We start from the raw sequence: 16,636 nt of genomic DNA on the forward strand, positions 1-16,636 counted from the left end.
CAATTTTTTTTAATCCAAAACTAGTTATTTTATTTTTTTATTTAAAATAATATTTGTTTTAAAAAATTTGAACTTTTTTTATTCAAAATAACACTATTTTAAAATAAATCTATGTTAACTCACTTATTAAAAAAAAAAAACTTAATTAATTTATAATTCGAGTGATAAAATAGATCAAACCCTGAACTAGGTTCGGGACCGACAAGTATACTCAAAACCCAGCCCAATACACACATCATAAAATTCACACAAACTTCTTTTTTCTATAAAAATTTCCATTTTCAAACGGCAAGAGATAAGGCTACGTTGCACCGATTAGTCTATCTCCCGCCAAAATCCATTTTCCCGCCAATATCCACCAATGCCCTTCCTAATAAACATAAATACCCACAAAACCACATACCCTTCTCCGCCTCTTTCTCTGTAAAATTCTTTTCTGGGCATCAATGGCGACTCAGAAACTAACAGAATACGAGTTAAAGAGACTCGAAAACATTCGAAGAAACGATGAAATGTTGGCTGCTCTTCAACTCCGCGCTAAAGCCTCTCTTCTTTCTAATGCCACCAAACGCTCAAGGTAGCTCCCTCCCCCTTTGTCTCTCGTTTTGTTCAATTTTTATTGATAAATACAAGGAACTACTATGTGGGTTTCATGTTAAGAAATGGGTCTGTGTCTTTTTTTGTGTTTCGATGGCAGAGATGGGTCAGCAAAGTCATATAAAGTTAGTCCAGAGAAGAAACCCAAAAAATCTGAGACTCCAATTGTTATAAGACGATCTTTGCGTACACGAGGAATGCCGCCTGATTCTAATTCTTTAGATGTTGATTCTAATGAGAATTCTGATAAAGCAACTCTTAATCAGACTTCAATTAACCGAGAAAAGCCTTCGCCGTGTGTCCCGGGTCCGCTGAAAATGAAGGATGCTTTCGACGGAACTGGTTCTGATAGAGAATTTATAGACGCACTTTTGTCTTTCGAAAGGAAACCCAAATTGGGTGTTGGAGTTAAAGAGGAGTTTGATTGTTTTAATGTTGTTAAAGAGGAGGGACATGATAGGGTTTTGTGCGGCCCGGTTAAGAGGAAGGTTGAAAGTGATAATTTGAATTGTGGGATTAAGATAGAGAAGAGGGAATTAGAGGGTTGTGTTGATTTGGGATCGATGAGTTTGGAGCCAGAGAATATTGCAAGGATTATGCCAGGAAGGATAATGACAGTGAGATTTTTTCCGCGGAACGATGTAAACATAGTTGCAGCTGGGAATAAGCTTGGTAATGTTGCATTTTGGAATGTGGATAGTAAAGGGGAGACAGGTAACGGGATATTTTTGTATCGCCCGCATACTGGTCCAATTTCTGGGATTTTGTTCCAGCAATCTTGTTTATCCAAGGTAATGTTCCTTTTCATTTCCTTGTTGAAACGTGGATTTATAATCGGTACATTTGCAGTTTGTTACAGATTGCTGAAGAAGTTTTATAGATAATTAGGGATCTGCTCGACCTTTTCTATTTGATAGACATCGATTAAGCTAGACCCAAAAATGACTGTTAAGTAAATGCAATATTCACAATACATGTTGGCACTGGCAATGTGATTCAGTAAAATTGTTCGCGTTTCTGTGGAGTTACTGTTTTCCTGCCAATCTATTTGACTAATATCGAGTATGCATTTGTGTTTCGTAAGGTTTTGGCTCATTTATTTGTTAAAATCAATTGCAGATCTTCACCAGCTGCTATGATGGATATCTCCGTTTAATGGATGCTGAAAAGGAAGTATTTGATCTAGTACACTCCTGTGATGATGCTATATTTTCTCTTTCTCAACATCCAAATGATGTGAAGAGCTTATATTTTGGCGAGGGTCGTGGAGGATTGAGTGTCTGGGATGATAGGACAGGAAGTGTTTCATCCCAATGGACCCTGCATGAAGACAGAATCAACACCATAGATTTCAATCCACAAAACCCTAACATTATGGCCACTAGTTCCTCAGATGCAACTGTTTGCCTTTGGGACTTGAGAAAAGTGGATGCAGGTAAACCCAAAAGCTTAAAGATTGTAAATCATGAGAGGGCTGTGCATTCTGCTTACTTCTCTCCCTCTGGAAGCTCACTTGCAAGCACAAGGTACACACAGCACTATGCACTTGCATATGTTTGATTTTTCAGTATGCGAATCTATTTATTTAATTGGACATTATGTATACGTGGCTGGCTTTATAATACCGCAGTGTTCTATTAAACATATAATTTCATACTTGGAAAAAATAATAATTTATACCTGGCCAGTATTTGTATCCATACTATTGAAACATCAATCTTTGGTCTGATCAAGCTTCTCAACATATGCATTATAAACAGATTGCAACTGGAGTGGATGTCTTTTCTCTTTTGCTTTGTGGTAGAAATTCAGGGTGCTTCCTAATGTTCTCTTTTATCATTTGCCCACTTTAATTTGGAGAGGTAGTTTTAAGAAATGCTAAATATCATGCTTCAAAATTGTATTTATTAGTCATCTTAAATTTTGTTGTATGCGGCATGTAGCTTGCAGTAATCATTTGGTTTTGTCTCAAATTATTTTTGATATATGGTGTAATTGCTAGTGATGGGACTTGAATGTAATTGATACTGACTTTTCCCCCGGTTTCTTTTCAATAGTTTTGATGACACAGTTGGTATACTAAGCGGAGTTAATTTCGAGGATGCTTCTAGGGTGCACCATTGTAATCAGACAGGTCGATGGATTTCTAGTTTCAGGTATGGTTTTGGCCAACTTGACAAGTGCTCGTTTAATCCTATTCTTTTTTAAAAAATAAAAATAAAAATAAATAAAAGGTGGATCTTTTGTTAACGATATATGATGCTCAGAATTTGTACAAGTTTCTTTTTCCTTTTTTTTCCTGAGAAATTTTGTATCTCTACGTGATTAGTTCAGAGCTTGTTCTATGTTTTTTGCGTTTGTCCTATCAAAATTAGAATCTGCCGGTTCCATTGTAGGGCATCATGAAGTATATTGCATTTCCTTGACTACAATCCATCCAAAAATATAGTGCTCATCTGGATTGGTTTATGATCTATTTACCTCTTAAACCACTTTCAACTCAAGCTTCCCCCGAGCTTGAGCATATTTTCCATCACGCCTAATGAGGATTCTCCTTTTCAAAAAAAAAAAATAATTGATTAAGTGGTCCATCCTTAGTGTATTACCATTTTTCCTGGACATGATAGTAAAGTTCGAAGTCTATAGATGCAGGATATAGAGTCGAGAACAAGAAGTACTGTTTCAAAGTTAAGAGAATGCAGAAGGTTGTTTATTACTATGAAAACAGTAAATATCCTTAACAGTTTCTGTTTTGCTTTTTCTGGGACTGAGCAGAGCAACCTGGGGTTGGGATGATTCGTTTGTCTACGTTGGCAATATGAAAAGAGGAGTTGATATCATTTCTCCAGCTCAAAGACGAGTAATCAGGACTCTACAGAGTCCCCACATGACTGCTATTCCATGCAGATTTCATGCTCATCCTTGCAGGGTTGGGATGCTAGCAGGAGCAACCGCTGGTGGCCAGGTTTACATTTGGACGTCAAGCTAGGAAGAATTGTTCTTTTCATGTATAGTTTATATACCTGTCAATTTTCAATCCGGGCGAACAAATGTTTCGCATGTTGTAGTATTTCAGGAACTTCTCTGCAAGTGTTTTCATGAACTTTTCTGTAAGTGTTTCCAGAACACATGAATTGATCCAGTCAACTATCAATTAAGGGCTTCGAGCGAGGTCATATCTCGGGCTGGCTCTTATAATTATGTTAAGAAGTTCATCAATTAAGAACCGTGATTGCATGTTCATACACAAGGGAATTCTGTCTAATCATCTATTTATATTCTTCCAAGCAGTCAGTTCAGACGGGATCACTTGTTCATTACAAGAAATAACAGCCCGCGCCATCAAATTTCCAAGCCAAGCATGATACAACAAACCTCTTGAACCAAGCCCTCCAAATAACCAGTATTTGCCGGCAACATTCTCGCCTACAAAATAGTTGACACAGCCTAAAAGTGGAAGCGATCCATGGGCAGTTAATGGCGGCATTGCTCTTAAACCTGCGTTCGCTTTGGTGAAAGTCCAATCCTTTATTGCTGGATAAAAGGCAGATACCTTTGGCAGAAGCTCTTGAAGAGCTCTTGAAGCTTCATCCACTGAAACATTTGGATTAGAATTCCTTGATTTCCATTCCCATGTTGAGCCCATGTATAAACTTCGGCTTCCCTGGATGGCGAGCCACGCATCTGATAATATTGAAGGGGCATGGTCTGGATATTCTTCCCTGAAACAGTGATCTACATGAGTTTTGCCAGAAAGTGATAATTTCCCTCCCCGTCCTACATTCAATGCATCACTCCACTCTTAACCCCAAACCAACCCTGAGCTCTCAGGGCATTTGCCTTATTAACCACTGCTTCAGGATTAACTTGCAACATCTATACTGGAAACCTGTAAGATACTCACAACCATTATGAAACACAAGGCCGTCTTGTTTTAAACTGAATCCAGTATGAATTTCAACTATCTTGGAATTTGGAAATCTTGCTTATTACAGACTTATTCATGACAATCTGGACTCTAAAATTCCAATTCCATTCCCGAGATTGAGAAATCTCAAGCATAACAGACCAAAAACAACCTTGTTACTGATCCCATTAGAATGCTCAAGCTGCATTCATATGCTAGCCAGCCTTGCGCAAATAATGAAATTCATCCCTATAAGGAGTCCTGATTCCCTGCTTATAGACTTTCTGGATTGATAATGCAAGGGAGAACACAAGCTTTACCTTATATTAGCAGGCAACTGCAGGTGGGCAATTACACCTCTGCATGTCCTCAACGGAAGCCTCCCCGAGAGCTCTGGTAGCATGTCTGCTTTGGCACCTAGACAGATTATCACTGCATCATATTCGCCTACATAAATGTTAATACAAATTAGTAATCATGGAAGAAACTAATGAAGCTTAAGCATGCCAAAGATCACGTGCAGCAGCAGAATGTGTTAAATATACACTTTCACATATGTGAAATAACTTTCAATCCTGGATAATTTCAGGGCACGAGAAAACAGGTTTAAGCATATTGAAGGCATTAATTTCAAAAAATGGAAGTTTCCTATTTTCTCAAATCAACTACCAGTTCAGGTGAATATATTTAGATGTCTCTTGGCTCTGGATCGAGCAATTCAGACAATACAGAAAAAACCCTATCAACTAGATCATAAGCTGATTCTCGGGAAAAAAAGAGCACCAGAAAGCTAGCATAAAGAAAGTTACATGATTCTTTTTTACTCTTTCCTTGGCATCGAATTCAAGCAAATAGCACATTACATACAGCCAAGATGGACATAACAAAAAAAATCTAAGACCAAACGTCTGCATGTATCAAATACCCCCATACATACTAAATAGAATAGACCTAAGCTATAGTACTTGCCATCACCTTCCAATTCAAGGAGGTTTTGAACTGATTTTTTGTGCAAATATAGCTCCTTTTGTCCATGGCTAGAAGTGGATGATTCATTCACCACATTCTGACATGCTAAGAAGAGTGCCTAGTAAAATAAATGAAGAAAGAAGAAAACATTGTTAAAAAAAGCAAGAATTTGAATCCTATTCGGAGTAATACAAGTAATACAATGGATTAGTTGTTCAGACCTGAAGATAGCGCAGAGGATGGACATTTACAGCTTCAGGCATATAAAAGGCTGAGTTAAAAGGTACATGTATTTTTGGCACAAGCTTTTGGGCAGTGTCCTCATCAATGGTTTCAATTCTGCAACTGGCATCATAATTCTGGGCATTCTACTTGCAGAACACAGATAATACAGCACACATCAGTCTAAGATCCACATAAATAGTTCATGATAGAATCCACTGAAGCTCTAATACAGAGGTCTTAAGGAATTACATCGGTCAATACAATCAAATTCTTGGTGTTTACTGCTGGCCTCAAGATGCCCCTGAAGCAGGTAGATAGACATCAGTACCAACAAGCTGAAAGCAGAGATCCAAGAAATGAGAAATATAATCAATTTTCTAACTCCCTAAAACAAAAACATGAGAAAATCTCCGACTCGGTATTATCTTTTTTCAGAAAAGTAACTTGCTTGGGGATCCACATTACAAATGAATATTCAAAATGATCTTCCAAACTCAAAGAAAAATCATAAAAATTCAACAAATCAAAATCATTCAAAACAAACAGCATTATAAAACTAGTAAATCCACATCACTTGTTAGCATATGTCAAACTATGATAACTCTTCGTTGTGCCATAGAGATGCACAATTTATTTCTCAGAACATTCAAAATTCTTGACATCTTACATTAAAAAAAGAAAGGAGAACAAACCTTCTCCTAACAATAAAACTATCATCAGAATCATCTACACCAGATAATCCAGCTGCCGCCTCCGCGACATTTAAAAGCATTAAACTTTCTTTCCAACACTCAGCTCCTCTCCAAAGCAGTTTAGCTACCAATTACCATAGTTCAATTCGAATTCAAACAACAAAATAAATTAAATGAAAATGATATATCAAAACTCAAAGATGATTCAGAGAAGTAAAAAAGAATGATTATTTATAGAATAAAAAAGAGAAAAGAGAAAAGAGAAAAGAGAAAAGTGAAGCATTACCTTTAGGAGAATAAGGGTGAAGAAGACCTCCAGAAATACCAGAAGCACCTCCTCCTATACCCACTTCATCATATATGTCTATTCTCATTTCCTTCTCCTTTGGACTATTCTGCACTTGTAAATATACTCTTTTTACCCAAAAAATACTACAGCAAGAAACGAGAGGAGAAAGATAAAGTAGAGTACTGCACTGCACTGTACCTTCAGCAAATGCCAGGTAACGGAGAGACCAGCAAAGCCAGCACCAAGCACTGCGTATCTCAGGGGACGTGAAGAGAAAGAAGGGGAGAGAGAGAGTGGGGATATAATTTTTCCCAGTTGACCATGGCCAGCCGGAGTTAAAGTATCAGAAAGAAGCATCGTTTTCTTGCAGGGCAGACTGCAGAGGTGAACAGAAGAGGCTTCAACTGATGGTTGCTTTGGGGCTGTTCGGTTTTATTTTCTGTTCTGGTTTTGGGTAACCTAATATCAGTCCCCAACTTATAATTGTTTTCTCAATTAGATCCCCACATGACTGTATCCAAGAGAATCATCAATTGGATCCTTCTTTCAAGTATATCTACAAGACCCAACCCAATTGTCAGGATCAAGATCACGGTAGTGAATTGGATAAATTAATTTGAATTAATCTAGGTTTTTTTTTATATAAAAAATATAAAAATAAATTATTTTCATATAAAAAACCATGTTTTTATATTAACTCAAACTAGGTCTTGAGTCAATAAATCATCAAGTTAATTTATTAAATCAAATCAAGTATGTTTCTGTCTATATTTTTTATTATTTTATTGGTGCATTCATATTTATTAGGGACAAGATGTAGGGAATTTCTTTTTTTCATCTAATTCAAGACAAAACATGTCCAAAAATATTATTTTTATGATCATAAAATAATATTGAAGATCAAATATAAAATAACAACAACAATAATAATACAAGGCATAAACATGAGAATATTATAAATATTGAACTTTAGCATAATGTCAGTATATAATAATATATAAATAATAGAAAGGTAAATTCAGCAAAAATCAATATAAAAAATCAATTTCAAGAAATATATTCCGATGAAGATCAATACAATGTACATTTATATATACAATCTAGTTTGAGTTTTCTATGGAATGACTTCTGCCCCCATCCCTATTTTTGTGTTAAGGAAGAATGCCCCCCCTGCTACTGCTAGTCCCTAAATACGCATCGAGAGAGTGGAATTTTATCCTGTAGATGAAGCCGGGCATAATTTTTTTATGGAAGGATCAAATTGATAAGTTTTATATATATTAGGGAATAAATTGTATAAAAATATAGCTAGAGGACCATTCAGAACAGAGTCATTGGACGGGGGCTAATTTGAGGTTATCCGTTTCGTTTTTCGTTTTGGCAACAAAAGAAGCAAACGTGTCTCGGTACTTTGGTATTGTTTTTCGTTTTCTCTTTTAAGTCAAACAGAAACGCGTTTCGAAACTCGTGTTTTCACAAGAATAACGTTTCCAAGGGTTTTTGGTGTTTTGGAAATAGTTTAGAAAAAATTTAAAATCTTTTTATTTTTTTATTTGTTTTAAATTAATAATTTTTTTAATATTTTCAAATCATTTTAACATGCTAATATTAAAAATATTATTTTAATATATTTTAAAATTAAAATCATTTTAAAAAATTATTATTATTATACTTTCCAACATAATACCGCTTTGCACACCGTTCTCTATTATCTTCCCACGAAGTTCCTGACTCCAGCAAGTTATGGTACGACAAAAATCATTTAATTCATTTTTATTTTTTTCACTTTAAAGGCTTATCAGTTTTATCGATGTTTTTTTTCAAGACATTCTCTGTTACAAGTGAAGAATGCTAGAATCGATGATCTGGGTCGTGTTTGTTTCATTAGGAAATTTAAAGCTAGTGCTTGTTAATAATGATAGGTGCAAATGTGCAATCATTTTCTATACGGGTTAATTCTAGACTTGATCATCACTTTGTTTTTCTTTATATATATTCATTGATTTTTGTGCTCTGATCATCTTGAATGTGTTTTATGCCTGTTTTTCTGTTAGATAAAATGGAAGAGTTAGCTGAAGTAATTGTTTGTAAAATAATGGCAACAAAAAATGTTAGCCTTGTAATGCTGCTGTTCTGTTCCTTGATGCTTTATTGAGTTACTGGTTGAAGAGGTGAAGAAGGGATCAAAGAAAACCACTACTCTTTCGAGTTCGGGACGGGAAACGGTCGAGCAAGCACACAGAAAAATTCGGTAAGGAGTATAATCATATGACCAAGTAAAGAACAAGTACAACCAGTTGACTAATTGAGGTCCAGGCGAAGGAATTTCAAGAAATTGGTTAAAGAAACTGTGATTGGTTATGATTCTACAACAGGGAAAGTTGAAGCAGCTGATGAACACTGGAGGATGTTGTCCAAGGTGACATTCTATGTATGATTTTTGTGTGCGATGTTTGATTTGAGCTGGTTATGGCAGTGAGTTTTAACTTATATCTTCACAAATGTAGGTGCATAGAATGGCAAAAAGATTCAAGAGGAAGGGTTGCAAAGAATACCTGGACTTGTGTTTTTATCTTTGATGACGCAGCCACTCCCAGTGCGCTTGCACATTCATCTCCTGAATCGCTATCATCAGGGAAAGAGTGATAATATAGATTTCTTATCCAAGGAAAATGAAGATGTCTTAGAAAATTTGGCTGGGTCTGAACCAAGCGAATTCTAGAAAAAAGCTGTATTCTAGACCAGAAAAAGTATTTCTCTGTGGCTCCAAGTTTTGTCGACAAGCTTTTTCTGCCCAAAACTCGTATGTTAATACTAAGCTTTAGTTGAGTATAATAGGTTTTCAGGGAATTGTTTAATGATTTTAGGAAAAAGATGTGTTATTTGGCTGACACTGAAAACCAAAATGGACTCGTTTTGTGATTAACCATACCCGTGCATGTTGCCAATGTCCTGTGTTTGTTTCTGCACTTTATACCTCCTCTACCACGCTTTGTAAAGTTGCTAGAGGTTGAGTCTCGGCATTTTCTTTCAAAGAAGCAAGCATATTTATCCCCAGAACAAATTGCTCGTCGACCAAACAAGTTCCTGTTTTCAGTTTTCGGAAGGATAAAAAACCCAGCAACCATACCAAATGGCCCTAAAAGAAGTTGCAGTTTAGCAAGATAGTAACAGACACCCTGATCAGTTCAGACTTTGAACACCAGAAAAGAATTTGCCAGAAGAAAAAAATGTAGGAGATGAGAAAGGATTGGCAAATCAGCAATACAAGTTAACTAGCATGTGTTACAAAAAGAAATTCTCTAATTCAAATCAATACAGTCAATTACTGCTTCGATAATCTCCTTTTACTTCTGCCAATTCTACATTTGCACATGCATATGTTGATTAACCTGTTGCCAGGATTATAGCTGAACCATAATGATGCCAACAAAATGCATGAGTCATGCTTTGGTTAACTTCCTAGTTACCATCACTGAACGGCAGCTTCTCATAATTTGCTTTCAATGACGAATATCAATTCTGCATAGATTATACTTTCCGGATAATGACACGCCTTTCGTGCTTATATTCGATTTCATCCCTTTGGTGCATTACTATTAGAGCTCGTCTCACCTGCCAAATGCAATCACAATATCGATAAAAACACAATACATATGGCATCTGTGATTTCAGATCTCAGAGATAAAGATTCTACTTGCAAGGATTATACAAGTCCCGTGAACCCTGGAGATCATAGCAATGGCTATTGCTTTATTCCATTAAATAATGGACAGCAGTCAGGCTGGCATATTATTGCACAAATAACAGGTGTTTTAATTTATCAAAATGTCACGACATTTCTATGTGGCCACTGGCCACTCTTTTCATGGCATCAAACTCTTAAGAACTTGAAGAGGTGACAGTAAGAGTTTCAACCAGATATCTAAAGTGAGAAGCAAATGAATGGCATTGAAATTAAATGATGCTTACAATTGATTCATTCATTCCCATTCTGGCAAGTTCATCAATCAGCTTTCTTTCCGATATGCGCATTCCGATTCCTAATCTTCTCTTAATCTGAGTTTCTGCTTGCTGTTGAAAAAAGAAAAAACATTAAGCAGGTGATTGACAGATTACATGCCAATAAAATTCAGAACAGGTTGTTGAGAAACTCATGACAGACAGAAAAACAGAACAAATAGTAACAATGACATCGACAAACCTTTATCTCAGGAGTGAGAGTCACTTGTTGATTTATTCCAGACTGTGCTGCTTCGACAGTAGAAACCTTAAAAAGATTTACTGCTTCAACCACATCCGCTTCGGTGGCAACATGGGACCTAATTAATAGTTCATGAATAAGTTGCAAATCAACACACCAAGCTATAAACAAAGGGAAAATTGTAAAACAAGCACCTGTGCAGGCTCTCAAACTTGCCAACCTTAATAACTACACTTACATTTTCATCTTTGCAAGAGCCTCACTCAATCTTATGATAGCTTCCAGCTGCCTTACTGTAATGGGTACTGCAGAAGCCTCCCCAGTTTCATTTGCCTGCTTTCTCATGTCCTAATCAAATCACCAGATTGATAGATATCAGACTAGCAGCCCGTAACGCTCTAGCCAAATGCACATGGTGATAACGCATAAATAATTCAAAACAATTTTCAAAAGAATCCTTTGCAGTGTTGTTGATTGGTTGGACAATAATGAAGTCAATTTGTGTAATTAGATCTGCCCAGTCAAAACTAAATTATGGAAGGGAACGTGGAATGGAGCAAGAAGTGTAAACATTGAGTTTAACAGAAAATGCATCTAAACTCAAGCAATCAAAGAAATGATAGCTCTTTCTTGAAAAGAATTAGCATGTGGCAACAAATACCTGTCTGAACCTGACATACTCATTCTGCAGTCTACTGGATGCAGATTCTGACAGCCGGGGATGGCATTCAGTTCGACAGTATTGTATGTACCTGCAACAGCCATAACCTGTACCAATTAGCTCCTCATGGTTTTCTCACCAAAGAAGGATTGTAAAGAGTGTATCCTTAAGTCTGACAAAAAGATACCTTTTCAGCCAATTCTCTTCTTTAGGTGCTCTGCCATTGCTCGATGTTCTATCGGCAGATGCGTGTACCCTTATGATATGGCTAGCAATAGTCTGTAACAGAAGATTTTAGTTCAAACGCCACAAGGACTCACAGGAATTTGAAATAGAAAAGAAAGCATGTAAAACACTAGCTATTTTAAATTCATCAAAATAAGCTTTTTGACAACAATCATATTTAGTTTTCATATAAATATACACACCAACATATATGATTATATGGTCCTGTGTCTTCTAATCCATCAAGAAACATAACAGAATAATCACATTTCCCTGCAGGATCTAATATCAACTCAAGTGAAAACGCTTCAGATGAGTATGCAAATTACCTTGTCTCGACCATAGTCTCTTTTATCCTTCACAATGAAGATTAAATCAAATCTAGAAAGGATGGTTGTCTGTAAATCAATATTCTCCTGTGCAGTCTGAAAGGCGAGCAATAGAATTGTTGGCTTATGACATCAAATTCTTTCTTCTAAGAATTTGGCAAAGATGAACCAAAAGACGTAGCTGCTAACCTTGAGATCATCATAACGACCTGATGGAGGGTTGGCAGCTGCAAGCACTGATGTCCTAGAATTGAGAACGGTAGTTATTCCTGCTTTCGCAATAGATATTGTTTGCTGTTCCATGGCTTCGTGAATAGCCACCCTGAGTCGCATAGACACAAAATCTTAAGAATTCCTAGAAATCACAAGCGGAAAGATACAGGATTATCTACTTTGAGTTTAATTACCTATCCTCTGGCCTCATTTTGTCAAACTCGTCTATACAGACAACACCTCCATCGGCCAAAACCATGGCTCCTCCTTCAAGATAAAATTCACGCTGAAAGCCAAATTTTTGTGATTTAAATTAGAAGACTTTTATAGTGTTGTGCAAGAAGAATATTGGCTAGCTAAAACAGAAATTACTTTTAAAGCAATAAATGAAAAATCACCACTTCTACACATGCCAAACAAGATTGAGAACTTACAGTGCTGCTATCTCGTATAACAGAAGCTGTAAGACCAGCAGCTGACGAGCCTTTTCCAGAAGTATATACAGCCACAGGAGCGGTCTTCTCAACAAACTTGAGAAACTTCACAGGCAAGGAAATTATAATCAGCATACACAAACACGCATGCATGTGGGTGCTCGCGTGTGCACACATCATGAACTTTTACCATAATTAAGATTTTCCATGCTGGAAAAAAATAAGGAGACCAGGGAAATCCTTTCAGCAGAAAAATGCGTAAATGAGACAACAACTACACACCTTTCAACTTAGAAAGAGCTCTCAGCACATAAATTAAGAACTGAATAAAGAACTAACCTGTGATTTAGCAGTAGATGGGTCACCCAAAAGCAACACGTTAATATCACCTCTCAACTTTACACCATCTGGCAAACTCTGCACTTGTGAAGCAGTTGTTCAAACATCAATAAACATCATACCAACAAACAATTGAGGTTCAAGGTATGTACCTTCCTCGATCCTCCAAATAAAAGACAAGCCACTGCTTTCTTAACATTCTCTTCTCCAAATATAGAGGGAGCAATCTTGGAGCAAATGACTTCATATGCATCTGTTCTTGAGGCAAATTTTTTGAATTCTTCTACCTGCACATGGTACAAAGAATCAGTTTTCCGCGTGTGATCAGTGACCAAAACACGAGCAGGAGGTTTCCTAGCAGCAAGGCAGCATTGAGTATAAGCCAGAAAAAGAGAAGAGAAGAGCCTGTCTAGTAATAGAAATTTTTCTAGGGTAATTTTAACCTCCTATCTCTTCCCACAAGTAAGCAGCAGCAGCTGATAAAAACTACTGTCATGCATCTAAAACTCTAACCAAGTTTTTTAAAAAATAAGTGTAGAAACCAGTCATGCATGAAAAAAGTAGTGGTGAATCTATCATGAGCAATAAAAAATTTGTGTGCTGAAAGTTATTAAAACAGTTATAAGTGGTGATCTCTACTTGTACCTCTTCTACAGTGAAAGCTGCATGACCTCGAGAACTGGCCTCGTTTATTTCTTCTATTCCAACTACCCTGATATAAGGTTGTCTAACCGCAACTGCTCCTCTCTGGCTGCAGAGTTGAACCATTAACAAAAAATCAATTACCATTAAACAATAAGCACAAACATGCAGAAATGAAATATAATCATTCTTACGAGGCTGATGAATTGGCTGCTTGAAAGATGCTATAAATCCCAATGATGGTCAATCGTGTGCCAGGTACAATTTTTTGAACAAGATGCCGATCCACTGAGAGAAGCATGTTTCTAGGAAGCTCCCCAGTAGGGACATCCTTTAAAATCAACATAAACAAAACCAGTCAGAAAAAGCCGTTTAACTCGACACCACCATCCAATTGACTAGAATCAAGATTATCACCTCAGGATTCTCCTGCAATTTCAAGGTTTGCTGATCAACATACTTGCTTTTATCTGGAACCACAATCCAAGGATCAATAGGGCACGGTTCTTCACCAGTCTGCACAAAACCGCACAAAAACAAATGGAATTTGGAGCCCCAAAACCATCAAATGCATGGATTTGCAACAAAGGATTTGAAATAAACCTGAGGAACATGGTCACACGAACGTGGCACAATTGCCCCACCAAGGCCTGGACGACATGGAACTTCCCTTGTACTTTGACAATTCTTACACACTAAACTCACGTAAGTTGCCTTTGCCTTAACTCTTGAAGCAGCTATAGTAATTCCAGCTATCTTAATCAGCTTTGAAATGTATTGAGCCTACACACAAAAACATGAATTAAAAACAAATACTTGCCTAATACTTTTTCTTCCACAAGCGGCAGCCAGCCAGTAAATTGAAAAGCCCTAAATTAAACCGACTGTATCTAAGTAAATTGCAGGAAGCTTGCTTTCAAAATCCCTTGATTTAATCAGATAAAAAATAAAAAGCTACTAACCCCGAGCAATCGCATTGAAACAGGATCCTCCTTCGAACTCAACAAAATCTGCACTTCTCTCGTCTCCGGCTCCTTCATTTCCCCGCTCTCTCCTTGCTCCTTCAACCTCAGACTCTGCAACACCTCCGCTGCCGCCGTCTCAAACTAAACACAGGCAAAGAAATCCAATTAGATCACATAGAGGCACGCAGCAAGGACCAACAACTCGAGTAAATTTAAGATGTAAACGGGGGTCAGCGTACCAAGGGCAAGTAGTCGGAGGGAGAGGACCGGAGGAGGGATGGAAGCTCGGCGTCGAAAGCGAGGAGGTCTTCGAGGTGGACAAGGAGAGATTTGGGATTATTGACGAGACTTTCGCGGTAAGGGAAAACATTTTTATCGGCCTCAAAGTTTCGGATGAATTCCTTGAATTTACGGAGGATGGTGTGGCGGCTTGGAGTTGCGGCCGCCGCATCGGATCCCGATTCCGGGAATTGCGCCTGGTCGCTGTAGTACACAGCTCCTTCGTCCCACCCTGACATCTTGACTGAAAAATTCTCTCACTCCCCTTTTCTGTGAAGTGAAAGAGGAAGGTGAGGGCTGATTTAGGCAATTTATGCGCACGTATTTTAGCGCGAAGATTTGGCGGGAAATGGCGGGTGGGCACGTGCTTGTTGCACGTGTGTTTTCTAAGAGCTACAATGTGCTTTTTTAAAATGTTTTAAATATATTAAAATAATTTTTTTATATTTTATATTATTAAATTAAAACAATAAAAAATAATAATTTGATACTTTATCAAATAAAAAAAACTTGAGAAGTTACCGTAATTTTTTTATTTTTTTTTTTTTTACCGTAATTTTAAACAATATAATCACAAGTACTTGCATACATATATTTATTGATGCGATATATGTATAGTCAATTTTAGTCCAACAATAGTATAACTTGCTTCTAAACAGGCCAGTATTTTGTTAATAAAAATCTAAAAAGCATGTTCTTTAATTGTGCACGCTTCATTGTTCATTTTTTTATATTTTATTGTGGATTTATTTTTAAAATTTTTATTTTTTTCAATTTATATTTATATGTAAATTAAAAAAACTTATATATATAATTTTTTTATATAAAATATATTTTTTACCAGCATCGAATCACAAGTTAAAAAGGTGACACAGGGTGCTTTACATGGTTGTAATGTACAAAATTTTTCAAGATTTTTAATGATATTCTACATTTGCACTTAAATCAGAGGCTTTCAGGTGTTGTAGGGCTACGAAATGTGACCTGATTTTATTTTTATTTTTTTGTAATTATAGTTATTTGGGTTAGCTTATGTCCATTTGATTAATTTTTTGAGGCCTTAAAATTAATAACTACATAAGAAATTTATGATACTCAATTTAGTTATTTTTAAAAAATATTTTAAAACTTAATAAATTGAGCTAAATTTTTAAAATTAAAATTAACTTGACTTGATTTCAAAACTACGAGACTGTCGACAGAGGTGATTGGAATCGGTCACCACTCACCACTGGGGAGGATTACAGGGAGGCGGAGGACCGCTTCTGTGGCTGGCTGCTGCAGTTCAGCAGGAGAGGCGGTTCCGTGCTGCAACCAAAGCTGTTGCATGGAGAAGAGCTACCCCGTGGAACATGGCGTGGCCGGAATCTCTAAACAGTCACATTGGTCCGCAACGTTGCATGGAAAGCCCAGAAGCATTGTTGACGTCCACTGCAGAGGTTCAACCTATTGTCAAACGGCTGGCCCTCGCTCTAGAAGTCCAATTTCTAATTCTTTGTGGACTGTCACATCCAGGTAGTTGCTTCCATTTTTAAGCTCAGTCTCCTTGCATCAGTCGTGATTCGCGAGTGGGATTTTTTTGCAATCCTTTAAATTAAATAAAATCAAATGATTTGGAACTAAATCATTTATTTACTAAACTATATAGTCATTTTTCAAATAAATC

At 36.8% G+C, this 16,636-nt stretch overlaps 3 protein-coding genes across 5 annotated transcripts; 1 reads left to right on the forward strand and 2 right to left on the reverse strand.

Annotated features, from left to right (window-relative positions):
* Window positions 1-298: 298 nt before the first annotated feature.
* Window positions 299-3,847, forward strand: LOC118034318 (uncharacterized). The gene is made up of 5 exons (XM_035039571.2): window positions 299-577; window positions 698-1,388; window positions 1,717-2,123; window positions 2,655-2,753; window positions 3,373-3,847. The coding sequence occupies exons 1-5, from the start codon at window positions 447-449 to the stop codon at window positions 3,584-3,586; spliced, it is 1,542 nt and encodes a 513-aa protein (XP_034895462.1). The 5' UTR covers window positions 299-446; the 3' UTR covers window positions 3,587-3,847.
* LOC118034319 (uncharacterized) lies at window positions 3,796-9,799 on the reverse strand. 2 transcript variants are annotated; one of them, XM_073406404.1, is made up of 9 exons: window positions 9,235-9,799; window positions 6,878-7,235; window positions 6,677-6,785; window positions 6,391-6,514; window positions 5,948-5,999; window positions 5,695-5,841; window positions 5,480-5,591; window positions 4,825-4,951; window positions 3,796-4,319 (listed from the first exon to the last, which is right to left on the reverse strand). In XM_073406404.1, the coding sequence occupies exons 2-9, from the start codon at window positions 7,034-7,036 to the stop codon at window positions 3,863-3,865; spliced, it is 1,287 nt and encodes a 428-aa protein (XP_073262505.1). In that variant the 5' UTR covers window positions 7,037-7,235; window positions 9,235-9,799; the 3' UTR covers window positions 3,796-3,862. The 2 variants fall into 2 exon arrangements, with proteins under 2 accessions (XP_073262505.1, XP_073262506.1); XM_073406405.1 differs by having other exon boundaries at window positions 4,177-4,486.
* A 145-nt stretch (window positions 9,800-9,944) lies between these two features.
* Window positions 9,945-15,254, reverse strand: LOC118034317 (DNA replication licensing factor MCM5). Of its 2 annotated transcripts, none has more exons than XM_035039570.2 (18): window positions 14,931-15,254; window positions 14,689-14,832; window positions 14,330-14,509; window positions 14,144-14,242; window positions 13,921-14,057; window positions 13,730-13,835; window positions 13,237-13,371; window positions 13,085-13,162; window positions 12,746-12,850; window positions 12,506-12,597; window positions 12,288-12,420; window positions 12,099-12,194; window positions 11,732-11,823; window positions 11,545-11,635; window positions 11,122-11,231; window positions 10,884-11,001; window positions 10,652-10,753; window positions 9,945-10,294 (listed from the first exon to the last, which is right to left on the reverse strand). In XM_035039570.2, exons 1-18 carry the CDS (start codon window positions 15,207-15,209, stop codon window positions 10,211-10,213), a joined length of 2,181 nt encoding a protein of 726 aa, XP_034895461.1. In that variant the 5' UTR covers window positions 15,210-15,254; the 3' UTR covers window positions 9,945-10,210. The 2 variants fall into 2 exon arrangements, with proteins under 2 accessions (XP_034895461.1, XP_073262504.1); XM_073406403.1 differs by having other exon boundaries at window positions 12,710-12,850.
* Window positions 15,255-16,636: the final 1,382 nt, after the last annotated feature.

Source organism: Populus alba, chromosome 18, assembly GCF_005239225.2.
Source record: "Populus alba chromosome 18, ASM523922v2, whole genome shotgun sequence".
In the NCBI taxonomy this organism is placed as follows: Eukaryota; Viridiplantae; Streptophyta; class Magnoliopsida; order Malpighiales; family Salicaceae; genus Populus; species Populus alba.

Bases quoted from the DNA above. Each gene is read 5' to 3' on its own strand.
- LOC118034319 (XM_073406404.1), bottom strand. From the start codon at position 7,036: ATGCTTCTTTCTGATACTTTAACTCCGGCTGGCCATGGTCAACTGGGA. The intron at 6,515-6,676 runs GTAATGCTTCAC...GGTAATTGGTAG, and splicing joins TCACCCTTATTCTCCTAAAG to CTAAACTGCTTTGGAGAGGA. The intron at 5,842-5,947 runs GTAATTCCTTAA...TTCTGCAAGTAG, and splicing joins ATTTGATTGTATTGACCGAT to AATGCCCAGAATTATGATGC.
- LOC118034318 (XM_035039571.2), top strand. From the start codon at position 447: ATGGCGACTCAGAAACTAACAGAATACGAGTTAAAGAGACTCGAAAAC. The intron at 578-697 runs GTAGCTCCCTCC...TTTCGATGGCAG, and splicing joins AATGCCACCAAACGCTCAAG to AGATGGGTCAGCAAAGTCAT. The intron at 2,754-3,372 runs GTATGGTTTTGG...GGGACTGAGCAG, and splicing joins CGATGGATTTCTAGTTTCAG to AGCAACCTGGGGTTGGGATG.
- LOC118034317 (XM_073406403.1), bottom strand. From the start codon at position 15,209: ATGTCAGGGTGGGACGAAGGAGCTGTGTACTACAGCGACCAGGCGCAA. The intron at 12,421-12,505 runs GTAATTAAACTC...TATGCGACTCAG, and splicing joins AAAATGAGGCCAGAGGATAG to GGTGGCTATTCACGAAGCCA. The intron at 11,636-11,731 runs GTATCTTTTTGT...TGGCTGTTGCAG, and splicing joins GAAGAGAATTGGCTGAAAAG to GTACATACAATACTGTCGAA.